Here is an 18,612-nt window from a genome sequence, read left to right on the forward strand (position 1 = left end):
CATAGGACACAGCAGCACACAACCCCCATGGGCTCTGATCTCCTTTTCAGGTACATTTGCATGACAGTACCGTGAATGTTCTTGCTTTGAAATATTGCCAGAGGAAAAAAAGAACCCTTGCTGCAAGGTATAAGGTTAGGAAGCAGAGTGAACAATATAACCAGCAAGTGATTAAGGCTGTGGGGCTAAGCACTTCAAGTGTTACACTCAGGTCCAAATTAGACATTATGCCTAGTTTGTCAGGTCAGGTTCCCCCAACTGAACTGATGTTTGCACAGCAAACATGACATGAAGAAACCAATAAGCATAAGTGTGACAAGGCCTGATTCAGCAAGCTTGGAAACTTCAATCCCCTCACATCACCTTTGACTGTGCGAATGTTGCAGTCAGGCCAGAGGAACTCTGACTTGAGTTATGCCAGATCTAGCATCTAGCCTGGGCCTCAAGCTCTTCTGCATTATTCCACTGGCAGGATCTTAGGGACAGTTGAAATAAATGATGGCCTCTGACAATACCATCTACACCTACTAACAAAAATGTTTACTAACAAAAATGTTAATAATATTTCCCTCATAGCACACAGGGTTGGCCCACCACATTCCATACCAACGATAACTCAATCTCTCTGAAGCCTCTTGGATCCAAGGGATCCCACTTGACAGCTTTTAACCCTTGGATAGAATAAATCATTGTCGAAGACGAGTGCTTGCAGCTCTTCAGTTCATTTAGAACTTCTATATAAACACCTGGGGAGTTGCAGAGGCCTTTTGTGAAGTGTAGGAGCACCTCTGGCACTCAAGATTTATATATTAGAGAGGCTACATGGAGATTGCTCTAGAGTAGTCTACACTGAGGCCATTTTGACACAGTTTCCTCCATGTTACAATACTTAAAAAAAAAAAAAGAATCTGCAGTACTTTAGGGGAAAGGATGTCCTAACTGGCATAATTGGCTGCACATGAATGTCTTTCTGTGCAATTGCCACAGGCAGCTATTTCAGGCATCGTCTCTCTGTGGCAGCTGTCTCAAACTGCCTCAAAAGAATCACCAGGGAGGCTTGGCAGCACCCTCCAGCCTTCCCTTAGTGATGGAATCAAAGCTCGGTTCGCCCACAAACAGCCTTGGCAATGTTTAACTTCTTGCAAAACCAAGCAGGAGTCACTTTCTGCATGTAGGCAAGATGATCCACTTCTACAGGTCTGGAGAAAAGAAAGCTAGGCTTTGGTGCCTGGGTGAAGAAGGAAAAACTATTGGTCCACTTTCCTCAAATTCATTAAAATATAAAGGGCACAAGGAACCCTAACCCAAGCTAAGCACACAGGTAGCCTTTATTTTCAGGGGAAAATACTGCTTTTCTACCAGCCCACAATAGTAGTAGGATGGTGTAGTCCCTTTAAGAGGAAGACAGTTGAACAGACCCCTTCCTCTTGGGGGATGGTAAATTACTTCCACCTTCACGAGAGAGTAAGCCACCATTTTCAAGTTGTGGCACTTCCTCATCATGTCCCCAGCTCCCTCGGTTGATTTGAGAGAACTCCCTTTGCACCTGTGTCATTAAGTCATGCTCACAGCCAGCTCCATTTCCCAAGATTAAGTGATTATTTTTAAAAAATCTGTATAGAAATCAACACACTGCCATCATTCTGTGCATCTGGGGCAGCCACAAGAGGCTCAGGCTTCAGTGAAATCTCTTCTCCTCCCACACGTATCGCTTTCCTGCAGGCACCTTCCGGAAAAACAGACTGTTTCCTCGGCTCATATTGCCCTAAACAAGTGAAGAAGAAGAGACATTTTTATATGACACTTTTCTCTACCATGAGTATCAAAGCAGCTTATGATCCCCTTCCCTTTCCTCTCCTCACAACACCTTATGAGGTATGGAAGGCTGAGAGCCCTGATATTTATCAGTCTGTAGTAAGTCCAAGGTCACCCAAGCTGTCTGCACATGGGGAAGTGGGGAATCAAACCCAGTTTGTCAGATTAGAAGCAGCTTTTGATTCTGAAGATCTGTTGCACTTCAAAATAACCCTGCTACAGCAGGCACCCTGCTAGACCAGCCTTTTCCCAATCTGTGGAAGAATTCTGACATTTCTCAAGAGTTCTCTCTCACACACACAGAGTGAAGAGGTTTTCCTATAACCCCACGTCCCACAAATCCCAGGATGGTCCACATGAATGAGCAAAACACATACTGGTTTTAGCACATCTGTGAAAGTGATCTACCCCCTCTCCCCAGGCTTCTACACATACTGGTCCTTTTGGGAAACTGGAGGGCAAACAAGCCCACCCTGACACATCTAGTACTGGAATCCACCCAGGGTGGAAGGTAGTCCAAACCTCAGTGAATTAGTCGGGCATCCTTACCTGATGGTTAGGAGGCTCACAGTGGCCCAACTGGTAATAGTTAGGACCTACTAAGGTTGACTGTCTGTACTGTTGTTAAAATGATATTACTTTTATTGTGCACAATTTTTAAAAACAACTTCAGGAATTAAAAACAAATATCCAGCCCACAGGCTATTGCAAACCAGTATGTAACACATGCACTAATAAGGGAACACACCATTGAAAATTTTGGGTAGCCTTTGGAAGAGAGCTAATGACTGAAAACTATACATATTTTTTCATTAAGTGACTGATACTTTACAGATCTTACTTTGCAGCTTTCATTGGCTGCTGTACATATTTTGTATGTGTTATAAAGGTAAAGGTATCCCCTGTGCAAGCACCGAGTCATGTCTGACCCTTGGGGTGACGCCCTCTAGCGTTTTCATGGCAGACTCAATACGGGGTGGTTTGCCAGTGCCTTCCCCAGTCATGACCGTTTACCCCCCAGCAGCAAGCTGGGTACTCATTTTACCGACCTCGGAAGGATGGAAGGCTGAGTCAGCCTTGAGCCGGCTGCTGGGATTGAACTCCCAGCCTCATGGTCAGAGCTTCAGATAGCATGTCAGCTGCCTTACCACCCCACACCACAAGAGGCTCATATAAAACATACAGACCATCTAAACCTGCCTGAGTACCCACCAAACTATTCCTGTCTGCTCCCTCCCACTCAGTAACAACTGTAGCAAAGCTTTCAGGCGGCTGCCTTACCACTCTGCGCCACAAGAGGCTCTTTTTGTATGTGTTATAAGAACTGTTAAAACTAGACCTTGGAAGAAGGCCCTATAAGGGCCAAAACACATTGGTCTATTGTTTCACATAGTGTATAGCATACTGGTTTGCAATAGCCTATAGGCTGGATATATGTTTTTAATTCCTAAAGTTGTTACCAGTTGGGTTCTAGCCCCCCCCCCCCCCCCTTTGGTTTTTGTTTTGTTAGGAGACTCATAGGTCTGAGCCTCTTTCTGAAGAAGAAAGTTTTTATACCCTGCTTTTCTCTAGTTTAAGGCGTCTCAGAGCAGCCTGCAGTCACATTCACTTTCTCTATTACAACAAGCACCTTATATTTTTGTTTATAATTGATTGGAGGATAGACTCTGTGTCAATTATTCCTCACCCAACCACATATAGGACAAAAAAGTCATGGTCCTCTAAGGAAAGGATGAGCAATGCACATACCTCGCTGTGCAGCCGACTCCAGCAATCTAGCCAGGAGCTGTATTCAGGTGCATAAGGGAGAAGGCCACCAGCAAGCCTGGGAGGGAAAAAAAGAGAAAAAAAGATTCTGTTGAACTAGCTCATCAATACCCCATGCTACCATCAGGCAAAAGCCCCTGATTTCTAGCCTTAATGCCACATGGAAAGCAATAGGCCGGGTACAGCTTCCAGAGAAACCAATTCTGCTCCTAATGGTCTTTGGGTAGTATTGAAAATAATGAGAAGTAGCTAGAGAAGTAAAGGTGTAGATGACAAATTCGGAATTTTTTTTCCCTGAGGCTTTTAATCAATTTTTCCAATGAAAAAACATGGAAATTTGAGGGAGTGCTAAAAAAAACCCTCCAAGGAAATATACTCTCTTTTAAAATGAGTGAAATGGGTTTTAAAGACAAGCTGGGCATACTGTGCACACAAACAGCTCTTAAACCCAGGGCACATTTTTGCACCTAGAGGAGGCTTTCTCAACCAAGGTTTCATGAAACCCTGGGGTTTCTTGATGGCACTGGAAGGGTTTCCCAAATGAGTGTGAGATAATTAATTTTTATACATTTTTATGCAAACTTAAATGGACTCCGGGGAATGGTAGAGGACAGGATGGCCTGGAGGATCATTGTCCATGGGGTCGCGATAGATCGGACATGACTTCGCACCTAACAACAACAACAAATACATTTTTAAAAATTTGTTAAATGTTTATTGCGTGATATGACTATATATGGTCATGTTGACCTGCCTCCCTCGTGACCAACCAAATTCTGCATGATCACACCACTTCAGGGGGTTTTCAGTGGTAAAAAGAAGTTCAGAAAGGCTGACCTAGAAGGATACCTAGTCTTCATGAGGGGAGTAAGCAAGGCTTTCATTGTCCTTCAGCTGTTACATACCTTCTCCTGTCCTTCTGCCCTAACTTGTGGTTGACCTTTTCACTTCTACCTGAACCCAATGTGACACATACCTACAGACTGGGATAATACATAACTTATTGTCCAAACTTGCTGGAAAGGAAAAACATCAGGAGGTGGGCCAGAAATTACACCAAAGCCTCAGAGGAAAAAATTGACAATTTCATTGAGAACTGAGCTCTCTCTAATCAGACAGCAGAAATTAAGGTACATGTGCTAAGGTAGCATAAGGTGCATTAGGTTGCAGTCTTCTCTCAGGTATTTAGTATATATGTAATTTTGCTTGCATACAGCTAAGTCATTTATATTTCTTAAATTCCACAAATATGTCAAATATTGCATTTGTATATGCTAAAAAAGTTATAAATGATCCATTGTATGTTGTTAAAAGCAACAATGTTAGTCTAGGTTTGATGTACAGTAAGTACTGCATGTATTTCAGTTTTCCATTCCTCCCCCGCCCCCACCCAAATTTCTGGAAATTTTACACCTCTAAAGTGGCACAGTCAAGATGTCTGTGATTATCTTGAATAGGAATGCAACCCAAAAACACAGCCAATGTTCAGCTATTGCAAACAACACAGAACAGACACACCATCCAAACACTCCTCTGGTACAACAAGATATCAGCTGTGTTGCAAAAGCAAAACATGTATTCAGACAAAGATAATTAATGGGAGGACATAACAAGATTAATAGAATTAGGAATGTTGTGAAAACCATGGATGTTTTTTTCTCCATCTTATATAATGCTGAAACTCCCCAACCTGGCACATTTTTATCAGGGGTGTTCTGGACCGGAAACTATCCCCAAAAATTAAGCAAATTCATGGCTTTCTATTTCTCTATTATCAGATTAATTAAAGTAAGCTTTAATGGTCATCGTTATCTGAAAAAACAAAACTGCCCTCACGCATTACATGTTTCCTTTCTTTTATGCTCAGGGATGGAAATCTACTGAATAACTTTATAAAGATACACAGGGCCTGCATAAACCAACAAATTTCAGTGCCTGTACAAAAAAAGAAACCCATGCATGCCTCCAACCACAGACGTTTTCCTCCGACCACAGCTATTTTGGATACAGGCAGGGCACAGAAAAGGACAGCTCTCTGACCACTATAGTTTAAATTAAAACCTTAAGAGTTTTATAGGAACTTTCCCAACCTTCACCTAAAGAAAAACATTGAAGGCTTTATTTTCAAACTCTGTGGGTTATGGAATCAAAACAGCTGTGCCCTCCAGATTTTTCGTAGCTGTAAGATACAGAACATTGCTACAATTCTCATTACTCAAATGGCCCTGAAAAGCTGAGAGTAAGACTGTACACTAGATACATTTTGAATCATGCAATCAAAAACCAGGTTAAAGAAAAAAGATACTTTGCACTCACCCACAACTATTAATGGCCATCAGGTTTGAGACAAGTACAAAGGGATAAGTCAGCATACTGGCGAAGAACTGCAAGTGTAATTCAGGAAGATGTATCAACAGATAGGATGCCACCAGCTTTCCACACACACAAACCCAGCTTTGAATCAGTTTGTGGCAAAGCCTCCTAAAAACTACAGGCAAACCCCAGTTTGTGGCAAAGCCTCCTAAAAACTACAGGCAAACCCCACAGCCACCTAAGTCACAGGAAGTATGTGTTACAGCAGCAAGCCGTAACTTTACAGTTATTTCAATATGCTTATTGTGGTAAGCATTCTGGTCTGGGATGGGAGCTTCCATTTGCGGTTAAATGGAGAAAATGAAGTAACTGAAAACTGTTCATCTTGGACCTCAAAAATAATTTGAGCCTAGCAATAATCCTCACTTAAATGTTCAGCTTCAAGAGTCTAGGATGGATGCTACTGGTGAATGGACCTCCCAATTACAAACGGGGGTCCTGAAGTCTAAGAAATGGAAGGCAGTTACCCTTACTTCTATGAGACCTAGTATTATTCGTGTTACGCCCACCTCAGACTAGAAAATGAGTCCTCAATTCTATTGTCACTGAAAGCAAAACCTGCCCCCCTTGAAAGAAAAATGGATTACACGCACACCAGTGACAGCCTGAGAATAACTCTTCATCTCAGTCATGGTCGAGACCTATGAAAGAAAAGAAATCAATGAACATAACCATGTCCCTCCGTTAACAGTAGTTGTTCTCAATCCCATCTAGTCCCGACAGGGAGGAAGATTAGCAACAGGCAACGATGAGGAAGAGCAAGTAGAGACAGCAGGAGGACCACAATAAAACTGATGCAGGCTGACCAATATGAGCAGGATGCACTGAAAAACCTTGCTTGAGATCAGCATTACCCATATGCCTCAGACTGCAAGAAATACACTTACTCCATTCTCCAGTGCATAGGTATTGATGAGGTAGGCCAGCATGTTACAGAGCCACAAGGACAGAATGTCTCCCAGCAGGCGGGGAATAAGGCCCCTGAAAGAGAATAACTAGCTGTGCGTTACCTGGGAAAACATCACACCACATGCACCCCTACATCTGTCCACTGTAGAGGAGGTCTCACCCTGACTACATGACAAACAAGGTAACAGCCCGCTCCTGAAATTTGTCTGTCCTACAAACCGTATTTAGTGGTCCTCTGAGGAAAAAGGGCTTTCTCTGACAAGGTCTCCCCGGACAAGTACTCACGCAAAAAATCCAAGGATGCCCTCTTCCCGGTAAATTGTGACAAAGGAGCTAAATACGCCACTGGAAAATAAACAGAGAAACCCAACAAGTTACTCCAGAATAAGGTAAATACTAAACAGTGCATTCTCCACCTGTCCCTTTATCTCATTCTTCCAACTGCCTCCTCCAGTACAGATAACTGGAAATCAAAACGGTTGCACACTAATTTCTCCCCACCACCTTTTTTAGGCATTATCAATCTTGTGAGTTAAAAACCTGCATGACACCAACTCATTTGTATGCACGTACCTGTACTTGGTCTCTCTGCCAATGAACTGCACCATACACCTCAGTGTGATCACTGGAAGAAAATGAGAGATCCAACAGGGAAAACATTAATGAGTGGAGTCGGTCCTACTAGCTGTTTCCTGATAAGGAGAGTATAGGAATATTCAGGCCCAAGAATGTAAAGCCTGACCTTCACATGGCAGCAGAATGAGGTGACAGAATTTTCAGCAAGCATCATTTCAGAATGCAGGCACATGCTAAACCTTCTGATAGGGCCCCATGTTGAAAGTTTTGCTTTTAAAACAACAAGTAGAAAACTAGCGTCTCAGAAAGAAAAGTTCTGAAACATCTTTCTTGCTTCTACGCTAATTTTCTATTTGAGCAGCACATATACTACTATGTAAAAGGGCATTCAACATAGGATGTACTCCTGCAGTCTGAACAGTCCATGCTATTACCTCAGAGCTCTGCCACCTCATTGTGCAGCATGTGTAGACCAAGCCCCAGGCATAAACTAAAGGATCAAGATGGATAGCTGGGTTAGTCTGTCTGTAGCAGTAGAAAAGACCAAGAGTCCAGTAGCATCTTAAGGACTAATAAATTTTGTGGCAGGGTATATGCTTCCGTGAGTCACTGCTTACTTCTTCAGATACTGGAACAGAACAAACTTAAGAAGGAAGCACTGCCTCATGAAAGTTTATACCCTGCCCAAGGCTTGTTAGTCTTTAAGAAGCTACTGGACTCTTGCTCTTTTTTTACAATCAAAGCAAAAACAATGCCAACATTTTACAACATGAGGTAGTCAAGCTAATCAAGCACCAGTCCTAAAAACACAATATAGCACTCCTTTACTCTTTTAACTGCCCAAGTAACTAGGAGCAGAGATGGGACCAATGCTTGTTGTCTTGAGATTAAAATTTACCCTGGTTGTGACTGAAAGGCTATCAGTCCATACCTACCATGAAAGGGGTGAGTGACTAGCGTAGCAGCAGAACGCGCAGCCATTTCTTGAGAAGTCTAAGACAAAACAAACCCAGAAACATCAGCAGAAAGGCATGCAATCCTGAAGGTTAATAAAACTGTGAAGAAGGCTGAATAATCAACTGGCAAAAGGAAGGACATCATCTGAAGGGATGGCATGTGTTCCCACCTGACCAGGTTCTGCTGCAGGATTTCATGACTTCTGCTAATCTGGATGTGAAGCATTTGTGACACGTTTGTTAAAAAGTTGCACATTGCTCCTCTGGTGAAAATTAATTTTTGCTAACTTAAGGATTCGGGGTCCATTACTGTCTGGTCTCAGTGGTCATCTCACAGGAGCCCAATGTGCAATGGAGTGCACCCAGAAATACTGTCTAGTGTGAGAGCCATTCAAGGCAATTTCTAAATAAACTACAGCCTTCAGCAATATGAAAGAGCCTTGCCCTATAGAGGAATTAATTCCATTCATTCTATTGCAGAACAACATGCCATGATCAATTGCAAACTGCTCACCCTTCTGTGAAACTCTTTCAGAGAAGTAATGAAATAAACCTTGAAGTTTCGGAACTCATAAGCAAACCCTACAGTCCAAGCAAAATGGCATAAACTTCTTAAATAAATCACCCTACAAGAGTATGGTGTGTATCTATTGGACGGGTGTGTATGTTAACTTTCAGAGCTAGTGTGATATAATGGTAAGAGTGTCAGGCTAGAATCTTGGAGACCCAGGCCAAAAACTTCACTTGGTGACCTCAGGCCAGTCATCCGAATTCAGGCTAACCTTCTCCATAGGGTTGTTGTGAAGATACAATGAAGTATGAGGTATGCTACTTTGGGTCCCCACTGGGGAGAAAGATAGGGTATAAATGAAATAAATAAGGAAATAGTTATAAAAGTCAGTTTGACATAGTTTCATTGAGCAATTCTTTGATCCTGTAGCAGCCACCATCTACTGACAGAGTAAATAAGCTTCAGGTTAGGATACCACTGATGAGGCAAAACGTGCCTACGGCTCCTCACCCACAAGTTCCTATGGGCAGGGACAAGGTTGCAGTGGAGGGGAAACCTGCCCCTAAACATGGGGAGCAGAATGATCCCTATCTAGCAATGCCTGCACATTTAAGAAGGATAGGATTTAAGTATAAAGATTTATTTCTTTATCCTACTAGGCCATTCTTCTGAAACAATGCCATTTCCTCTAGGCAGGGGTATATGTGTGATTTCCCTCCTTCTACTGCAGATCTCTAATCTGCCCCTATGCTATTGAGAATGGCTGACTTCCCCTCCCCTAAGACAAAATTCCAGGGGATTCAGCGAACTGCAGCAGAAAGTGGGAAAGTCCTGTTCTGTGAATGGGTGGATTCATGCCCTTGGGTCCCTGAGTTCTGTTGGAAACACAAGGATCTTCTCTCTGACTCCAACACATCAGACCAAAGCAGGATATTACAAATCCTATCATGCATCACCATTCTCCCAAACACACACATAGACAAGATCTTCCATAATGGGCACCCAACTCTGCTCTGCTATTCTAGTCTCATTTGAGATGGGGAGGCAAGGAAGCTTGTAGCCAGATGCAGATGTTGGATTTTCATAGGACAAACTTTAATAAACTCAGAGACATGATGAGTGTCATACCATGGATGAGAATGCTGGAAGGGAAGGGAGCATGTGAAGGGTGGGCGCTACTCAAACAAGAGCTATTGCATGCTCAATCAATGACTATCCCAGAAGGACGAAAACACTGCAGGAGCTCTAAGAAGCCTATTTGGATGAACAGAGAACTTCAAGAGGAACTAAGAAAGAAAAGGAAAATGTTCAGGAAATGGAGGGAAGGACAGAGCTCTAAAGAAGAGTACCTACAGGTTACTAGGCACTGTAGATCAATCATCAGAAAGGCCAAAGCTGAAAGTGAGCTAAGATTGGCCAGGGAAGCCCACTGTAACAAGAAAAGATTTTTCAGTTATGTGAGGAGCAAATGTAAAGTAAAGGAGGCAATAGGCCCACTGTTGGGTGTGGATGGACAAACTCTAACGGAGGATGCAGAGAAAGCAGAAAGGCTCAACGTCTATTTTACATCTTTTTTTCCCTACAGGTCAAAGGGTTTAGGCACATCTAGAGATGGCAGTAGCCAAGAGATAGTGTCTGGGTGGCAGGTTGACATGGACAGAGAGGTTGTCGAGAGGCATTTAGCTGCACTGGATGAGTTCAAATCCCCTGGGCCGGATGAAACCCACCTAAGAGTGCTCAAAGAACTTTCGGGAAAACTTGCACAACCCTTGTCCATCATCTTAGGGACCTCTTTAAGGACTGGAGATGTCCTGGAGGACTGGAAGAGAGCACATGTTATTCCGAACTTCAAAAAAGGGAGGAAGGATGACCTGGGAAACTACAGACCAGTGAGTTTGACCTCTGTTGTGGATAAGATAATGGAGCAGATATTAAAGGGAGCGATCTGCAAACATCTGGAGGACAATTTGGTGATCCAAGGAAGTTAGCATGGATTTGTCTCCAACAGGTCCTGTCAGACCAACCTGGTTTCCTTTTTTGACCAAGTAACAGGTTTGCTGAATCGTGGAAATTCGGTTGATGTCGTTTACTTGGATTTTAGTAAAGCTTTTGATAAGGTTCTCCATGATGTTCTGATGGATAAATTGAAGGACTGCAATCTGGATTTTCAGATAGTTAGGTGGATAGGGAATTGTTTAGAGAACCGCACTCAAAGAGTTGTTGTCAATGGTGTTTCATCAGACTGGAGGGAGGTGAGTAGCGGGGTACCTCAGGGCTCAGTGCTTGGCCCGGTACTTTTTAACATATTTATTAATGATCTAGATGAGGGGGTGGAGGGACTATTCATCAAGTTTGCAGATGACACCAAATTGGGAGGACTGGCAAATACTCCGGAAGATAGAGACAGAGTTCAACGAGATCTGAACACAATGGAAAAATGGGCAAATGAGAGCAAGATGCAATTTAATAAAGATAAGTGTAAAGTTCTGCATCTGGGTCAGAAAATTAAAAGCATGCCTACTGGATGGGGGATACGCTTCTAGGTAACACTGTGTGTGAACAAGACCTTGGAGTACTTGTAGATTGTAAACTAAACATGAGCAGGCAGTGTGATGCAGCAGTAAAAAAGGCAAATGCCATTTGGGGCTGTATCAACAGGGGCATCACATCAAAATCACAAGATGTCATAGTCCCATTGTATACGGCACTGCTCAGACCACAACTGGAGTACTGTGTGTAGTTCTGGAGGCCTCACTTCAAGAAGGACGTAGAAGGACGTGGATAAAATTGAAAGGGTACAGAGGAGAGCGACGAGGATGATCTGGGGCCAAGGGACCAGGCCCTATGAAGACAGGTTGAGGGACTTGGGAATGTTCAGCCTGGAGAAAAGGAGGTTGGGAGGGGACATGATAGCCCTCTTTAAGTATTTGAAAGGTTGTCATTTGGAGGAGGGAAAGATGCTGTTCCCATTGGCTGCAGAGGAGAGGACACGCAGTAATGGGTTTAAACTTCAAGTACAACGATATAGGCTAGATATCAGGAAAAAATTTTTCACAGTAGTTCAGCAGTGGAATAGGCTGCCTAAGGAGGTGGTGAGCTCCCCCTCACTGGCAGCCTTCAAGCAAAGGTTGGATTGCACACTTTCCTTGGATGCTTTAGGATGCTTTGGGCTGACCCTGCGTTGAACAGGGGGTTGGACTAGATGGCCTGTATGGCCCCTTCCAACTCTATGATTCTATGATTCATTAGGACAGAATTCTTAAGACTGCAAATCACCTTAACACGAGAGCTTGGGAAACCCTAAAGCAGCCACATACAGCCTAACTATGGCAATACAGCTCTTTCTCTTACCTCCTTAATAACTTTCTCCAGAGAGGTTTCCTTCCTGCTTCTTCTAACCTCCTGTAGAGAAAAACAAAAGAAAGGAAGCTTTGAAAGTTCTACAATGGCAGTATCTACAGCCACTGCACAAGACATTTCTTGCTTTCTAGCAGGTTTTTCTAAATTCTGGGAAGAAAATATTCTGCATTGCTATATAATTTCCACATGGTACACAGTGCTCCATATACTGCCCAGTATTGAAAACTAATGTCTCCTAACACTATAATCCCAAGAAATAGCACAGAAGGGATAATCACTTCCCAGGGAAAGGAGGATAAAACCTATGTAAAGAACCTAGAATCAACATACCTCTGCTTGGTCTTCTTCTTGGCAATGCTACAGAAGAAAACAGAAGAACCTAAAATACAAATCTTTGCCCTACAATTGCTTAAATAACAAAACACATTTTTAGTAGACCATTCAATTTACCACTGAGATTCAGTACAAGTATCAGAAAGGTTTAGCAAAACTGATATAAAAACAGCAATGGTTCTAGATGAGACTTCCTCTTCAAGAACTCACAGTTGTGCCTATGATTAGCTTTCTCATAAGAATACTAGCATGGTAGGAAAGCCAATCAATCAAGAGTTGACTTTGTTAATTGCAGAAGACAACCAACAACTGTTTGTGATCATGTTATCATTCAAAGGCATCTTCAGGGTGTCAACTGAGTTGCTTTCAGTAGGAAAGCATATGTTATTATTGTTCCAATGTGAAATTACATATTTCTGGATAGTATTTTATCATTTTAAATATCTCTACATTTTCCTGAAGTAATGAGTGCAATACCTATTTTAATCTAACACTATGCCTTACATACCAGTAGGTCACATGGGCTTAGAAGAGTGTAACTCTACTTAGGAGGCCACTGTAAGTGGCAAACACATTAACAGCCTTCACCAAGGTAAAAACGCTGGGTTTTGCAGTAAAAAGATAACATCTTATCAATCCAACTCAGTAAATGTTTTTGGCATGGGCAAAACAAACCATCTAAGATTTCAAAGCCTTTTCCATATTAAAATTTACTTTATTACAGAATTAAGATACCTGTAAAACTTTACTGTGCACTACAGTGCCTATTGCTCCTGAACAGAGTCTTGGAGTCAAACCTTTGAAGAGTCCTGCCCTTCCATCAATCTTCATAATGTGTTTAGCTGGGGGGAAAAAATCAACATAAGCAAAATGATCTGCCTCAACATTCATTGTTCTCCCCATTTATCCAGCACAGCCATTCTCAATGGGTGCCATGTACCACCGTGGGGGGGGGGGGGCTGGCACATTTGTAGCCCAAAGGGTTTATGGGGGAGGGGCTGGTAACTGAAACAACAAAATACCCTTTTTGTCATGTCATTAATTGCCAGAAAGTTTGTCAAGGCAAGAAAAAGAAATACTGTAATCCATTCCCTTGGGTGTGCTTGAATTAATGCAATCAAGAAAAAATGAACACACTTGCTTCTCTTGGTCAAATGTTCCAGAAGTTTTTGCTTGTGTATACATAAGAGAAAGCATGATGAGTGTAGTTATTTCACTCTTAGACTAGGCCTTTTTTAGTCTAGCTCACTGCATAAGCATCTAGCCTACCAGAGGGGGCCTTGGAACTTGAGAAGAGCTCCTAAAAGGGCTGTGGCCAAAAAACCATTGAGAATGGCCGATCTAGCACACTTACAAAGAGGAGATTACAGCAATTAAAATGCATAACAACTGCGAATGAAACTACACATGTGATACTACTGAAACTGAACTCATATTTTGAAAGGAAAGTATAAATTTGCTGACAAATAAGAAACGTCAGTATCATGGTCATCATATGTGTTTGCAAGCTTAATCGAGAACATAATAAAGTATATTAATGTTATATTGATTTAAGTAAGCTTAACTGTGAATTAGATTTCCCCTGTAACAAAGTTACTGTCCCCATCAAACAGCACCATACTTTTCAGTTAATAATAATCAGGCCTGCCAAGAAGTAGCCTCAAAGGTCCCCTCTTGTCTCCTATACACTATTCTGGACCAACCCAAACATTGTATAGGTCTAATTCCATGATTGGCCCAGTTCAGTGGGACCCAGAGTAGCAAAGGAACCAGTAATCTTGTCCCATCAGTACTCCTTCTTTTGGGAGTCCTGATAATTTGAGAACTGTCCAGAAACCATATATAGTACCACAAAAATCAATAATGTTTTCATGTGAGGATGAAATATGACACTGCTGGGAAATGCATGTGCATATACTAGCCAAATGATGTGTGTGGTGCCTAGAAGGAAAAATGCCCAGTTGACCAAACATTACTTCCTACCTAGTATTAAGAACCTCTATCGAACTGAATGGAAATCTACAGCTGGTAACCATTTTTACTGTTCTTTCTTCCCTTCTCTTGTGCTGTTCCAACATACTCAAAAGACCCAATGATCCCTCATTATAGAAGAGCATTTATACTTGCTTAAATTATTTTCCCTCAGCCACACTGGAAGGCCAATTTGCAGGAATATGTTAAGACAGAATTTGTGAATGTGGATCTGGTCAGCTTGAGAGAAAGGTATTTGTCCTTCCTCATATGCCAATTTATCACCTAAAAAAATCATCCAGTTTTTCCTTGTAGATGAGGATCAGAAAACCACCTTAGCAATTGCTAAATATTTAGGTATGGTGATAGTCTGTAAGAGGGTGGGATCTTGATCTGTTCAAGACCTTTGAGTCGAAAGAACAGTAAGATACAAAGAAGACAGTTCTCTCCATTCAAATGCCCAAATAACACCATAATTACTTATATAATCATCACTGCTACCCTTCTACAGTTGTAGACTTCTAGTAGAACCATATGCATTAAATATCTATACCAAAAGAAATAGGTAACAAATTGTGGATCACTAATCACAGCATTGCAATCCTGTTAGGCTCTTTCTGATTGATAAACAATGCTTACATGATACATACTCACCATAAGCAAAGAGACCAGGCAGCTGATAAACCTGTCGGCCAAAAATATTTCTTCCCAAAGTTGGAGGGAGGGGTTCATATCCCACCTTCAAAACAAAAAGACATTCTGCATCAACCTCAAGAGTGAACCATACATTTAGGAATTATTCCAACACTGCCTAACTTAGATAATTACTTCGGCAAGGAATTGTAAGGTGCACCAAAAAAGAAAAAAAAAAGAGAATACTTTTTTCTGTGTTTTGACCTTCTATTCCAGTGCATCAAAAAACAAAGTCATTCCCTTCCCAAGATAGATACAGTTGCAATTTTTATTTGATATCAAGTTAGACTTCACTTAGCAGAAAAAAAAGGTACAAGGACACTAAATACCAGAAATTTAAGACTACAGAACACATGCAAATCCTCACACCCATCAACAGTTTGAGACAGAATACCACAGTTCTCAGTTCACTAAGAGTCAGCTTGGTGTAGTGGTTAGGAGCACCAACTTCTAATCTGGCAAGCCAGGTTTGATTCCTCACTCCTCCACATGCAGCCAGCTAGGTGTCCTTGGGCTCATCACAGCACTGAGAAAACTATTCTGACTGAGCACTAATATCAGGGCTCTCTCAGCCTCACCTACTTCACAGGGTGTCTATTGGGTGGAGAGGAAGGGAAGGTGATTGTAAGCCGCTTTGAGACTCCTTCTGGTGGAGAAAAGCGGCATATAAAAATCAATTCCTCTTCTTCTTAAAACAGTTTAGAAGGGTAACTCTGCTTAGGATAGGACTGAAAATGTTTGCTTTGTCCCTTTCTTGCAAGCAAAAATGTTTCCCCTTTTATGCGTACTTCTTTGATGGGAACTGCCTGCCTAGGACAATAAATCCCAAAGTAATTAGGTGTGGTTCTCTTACCATAAATCTGTTCTGTTTTGTATCATATGAAACACTGCTTGATTTGTCACAGTAGGTCATACTAGGTAATGCACTTCCATAATCTGTCATTCCTATCAGGATCATGATCAGCAGCTTACCATAAACTTTTATAGGGACTTAGGGCTTCTACCAAGTCCAGGCCGAGGTGGCATTATGATTTAGATACCTTATCACACAGCACCCGCACTGGCTAGCATAAAAATACTAAAATAATGTAGGCTATGAATAGGTAGAAATATAATGGTTCCTAGATTCAAAGGATTTGAAACATTTTAGGGATTTGTGCATCCACACTTATGCAAATATCCTTCCCCAAGCTCATTTTATTAAAATATTCCACTAATGCATGAGATGTTAATTTTTTGTACAGACAGGTTTTTGTTTCTGTGCAGCCAATGACAGTGCAAGCACAAAGTCACAACTGGCAAAAGCAACACACAGTCAAATGTGCTAAATAAAGAAGTTCTGAGGTCTGGAACTACTGGGAGTGTCTCAGATTCTACCAATAAAAAAACAGGAAAAGGACTCTGAACATATGAGATGACGAATATAAAGCCAGCACAAAATTGATCTGAATTTAGAAGAACATCTGAGAGTGACAAAACAACTGCCAGGCAAAGCAGTTTGAAACTAAACTACGTTTTCAAGGGCTTCTGCAATGAGGGTTGCACTATGGCTAGCATTGGCAGTTTTATTCTCCCAGGAATGTGTCCAGAGCAAAGGCATCCAGCGAGGGAAGCGCAGCATTTTGGACATGGTTTTGACTCTGTGGTGTTACCGGCACCGGCTGCAAACCCCACTGTTAGCAATCAATCTGTATGGATGCTACTGTGGGACTGGCGGTTCTGGAAAACCTCTAGACGCAGTGGACCAGTGCTGTTTCTTGCACGACTGTTGTTACCGCCACACCAGAATCTCCCTGAAATGCCACAGGAGAGTCAAGTGGCAACGCTACAAGCTGCTGTGCAAGAGTTCAGAGACAGAGTGCCGGTCCACAAGCACCTGTGGCAGGATGGCATGCGAGTGTGACAAGCAGCTGGCAGAGTGTCTGACCGCTGCCAAGCCCAAGAAGAAGCATGCCTTTTACAACAGGAAAGACCTCTGCAAGGGACCCCGAGACTTCTGCCCGGCTGTCCCCCACAACTGGATGGAAACGTTCTCCTGGGGAAACCACTCCTCTCCTCCTGCCCCACTTGCAAGGAGAGGCTCTTAAGGCTGCTGCTCCAGGGATGATGAAACTGGGGGAAGGAAGGAGTGGCAGGCGGCACCCGTTGCTGGCGCTGCTCCCACTTCCCAGCCAAAGGCAACGAATTGTGCTCCCAGGTCCCTTAACGGGGCAGGCTGCGGCGACCAACACGACGGAGACGGGCAGGAGGTTAGAAAGGGCTGCATGGGACCGACTATTTCTCGCGCAAACAGGTGCGGGCCAAACATCCCCTCCAGGGGGGTGCCCCACAGGACGGCGGCAAATGGGCGAGGAGTGGCCTCCCTTCCAAGAAGGCGCACCGCAGCAGCTGGCGGAGAGGCCGACGACGCCTGCAGAAGGCGAGCGCAGAAAAGGGGCAGCGTTACCATGGCAACGCTTTCGTGCGGGGGGGGAGCCGCGGCCACGGCCGGGAGGGGAGGACGGGACAGTCACGTGGCCTCACTACGCCTCCCCCTTCCCCCCTCCCGCCCCCCCTTCCTCCCAGGGGCGGGGCGGACGGACAGACAGACAGCCGCGTCCGGAGGCCTCACCTGCACGAGCACCTTCACGTACATGAGCGGCTGCGAGAGCACCGTCAGGCCTGAGCCCAGCAGCACTTGAGAGGCCGTGTCCGACATGCTGCAGCCGCGCCGGGCTCCGCCAGGGGGAGGGGAAAAGTTGCCGCGCTTCCGCCACCCCACGTGACCCACGGCCGGGGAATGACGCGGCGAAGCACCTCCCTCTCCCGTCTTCCGGCTCCATCAGCGCCCCGACCACGGCGGGAGCAACCATAGAAAAGAAAGAACGGCCGCGACTTCCGGCCAAAGTGGGACGCCGCCATTGGCTGCGCGGGATGCGATTCGGCCGCTCTTTCCCGGAAAGCCTTTGTCCTGTTTTTGACTCGATGTGTCGCATAAGCAAATAATGGAGAACGCGAGACAAGGTCATCTGCGGGCAGAGAGTGGCAGCGCTCGACCCCTCCTTTGCCTGTGGCGGGAGCCCCGCGGGCCTGACGCAGCCCTTTCCTGCCGCCCGCCTAACCCTCTCCAACCTCCTGGGAAGCCTCCTGGCTAGGGAGGACGCCGGGTGGCCTTTGACCCCTGTCGCCCCCCCCCCCCGTCTTCTAAGCTCTGGGCCGACAAGAGGAGAGCGGCCGGGAGGGAGGGGGCCGGCCTAGCGGTGGATCACCAACAGGCGCCGGATGGGGAGGCCAAGGAGGAATGAGGAAATCAATTGCAGCCGGGCCTGTTGTCTATCATGTTAGTTACAGTAGGTGGGGTGGTTTGCT

At 43.8% G+C, this 18,612-nt stretch overlaps 2 protein-coding genes across 2 annotated transcripts; one reads left to right on the top strand and one right to left on the bottom strand.

Annotated features, from left to right (window-relative positions):
* Positions 1-1,310: 1,310 nt before the first annotated feature.
* Positions 1,311-18,100, bottom strand: MTCH2 (mitochondrial carrier 2). The gene is made up of 13 exons (XM_077320851.1): positions 17,876-18,100; positions 15,226-15,310; positions 13,336-13,442; positions 12,598-12,624; positions 12,259-12,309; positions 8,376-8,433; positions 7,438-7,489; positions 7,150-7,209; positions 6,843-6,936; positions 6,549-6,596; positions 5,899-5,966; positions 3,565-3,640; positions 1,311-1,765 (listed from the first exon to the last, which is right to left on the bottom strand). The coding sequence occupies exons 1-13, from the start codon at positions 17,960-17,962 to the stop codon at positions 1,679-1,681; spliced, it is 900 nt and encodes a 299-aa protein (XP_077176966.1). The 5' UTR covers positions 17,963-18,100; the 3' UTR covers positions 1,311-1,678.
* On the top strand, positions 16,773-17,879 carry LOC143829640 (phospholipase A2 crotoxin basic subunit CBb-like; the record flags this gene model as incomplete). Its single annotated transcript, XM_077320857.1, has 1 exon — positions 16,773-17,879. A coding segment is annotated over one exon (579 nt), but the record flags the coding sequence as incomplete, so codon positions are not given.
* Positions 18,101-18,612: the final 512 nt, after the last annotated feature.

The sequence above is a fragment of the Paroedura picta genome, chromosome 2, assembly GCF_049243985.1.
Source record: "Paroedura picta isolate Pp20150507F chromosome 2, Ppicta_v3.0, whole genome shotgun sequence".
NCBI classification, from domain to species: Eukaryota; Metazoa; Chordata; class Lepidosauria; order Squamata; family Gekkonidae; genus Paroedura; species Paroedura picta.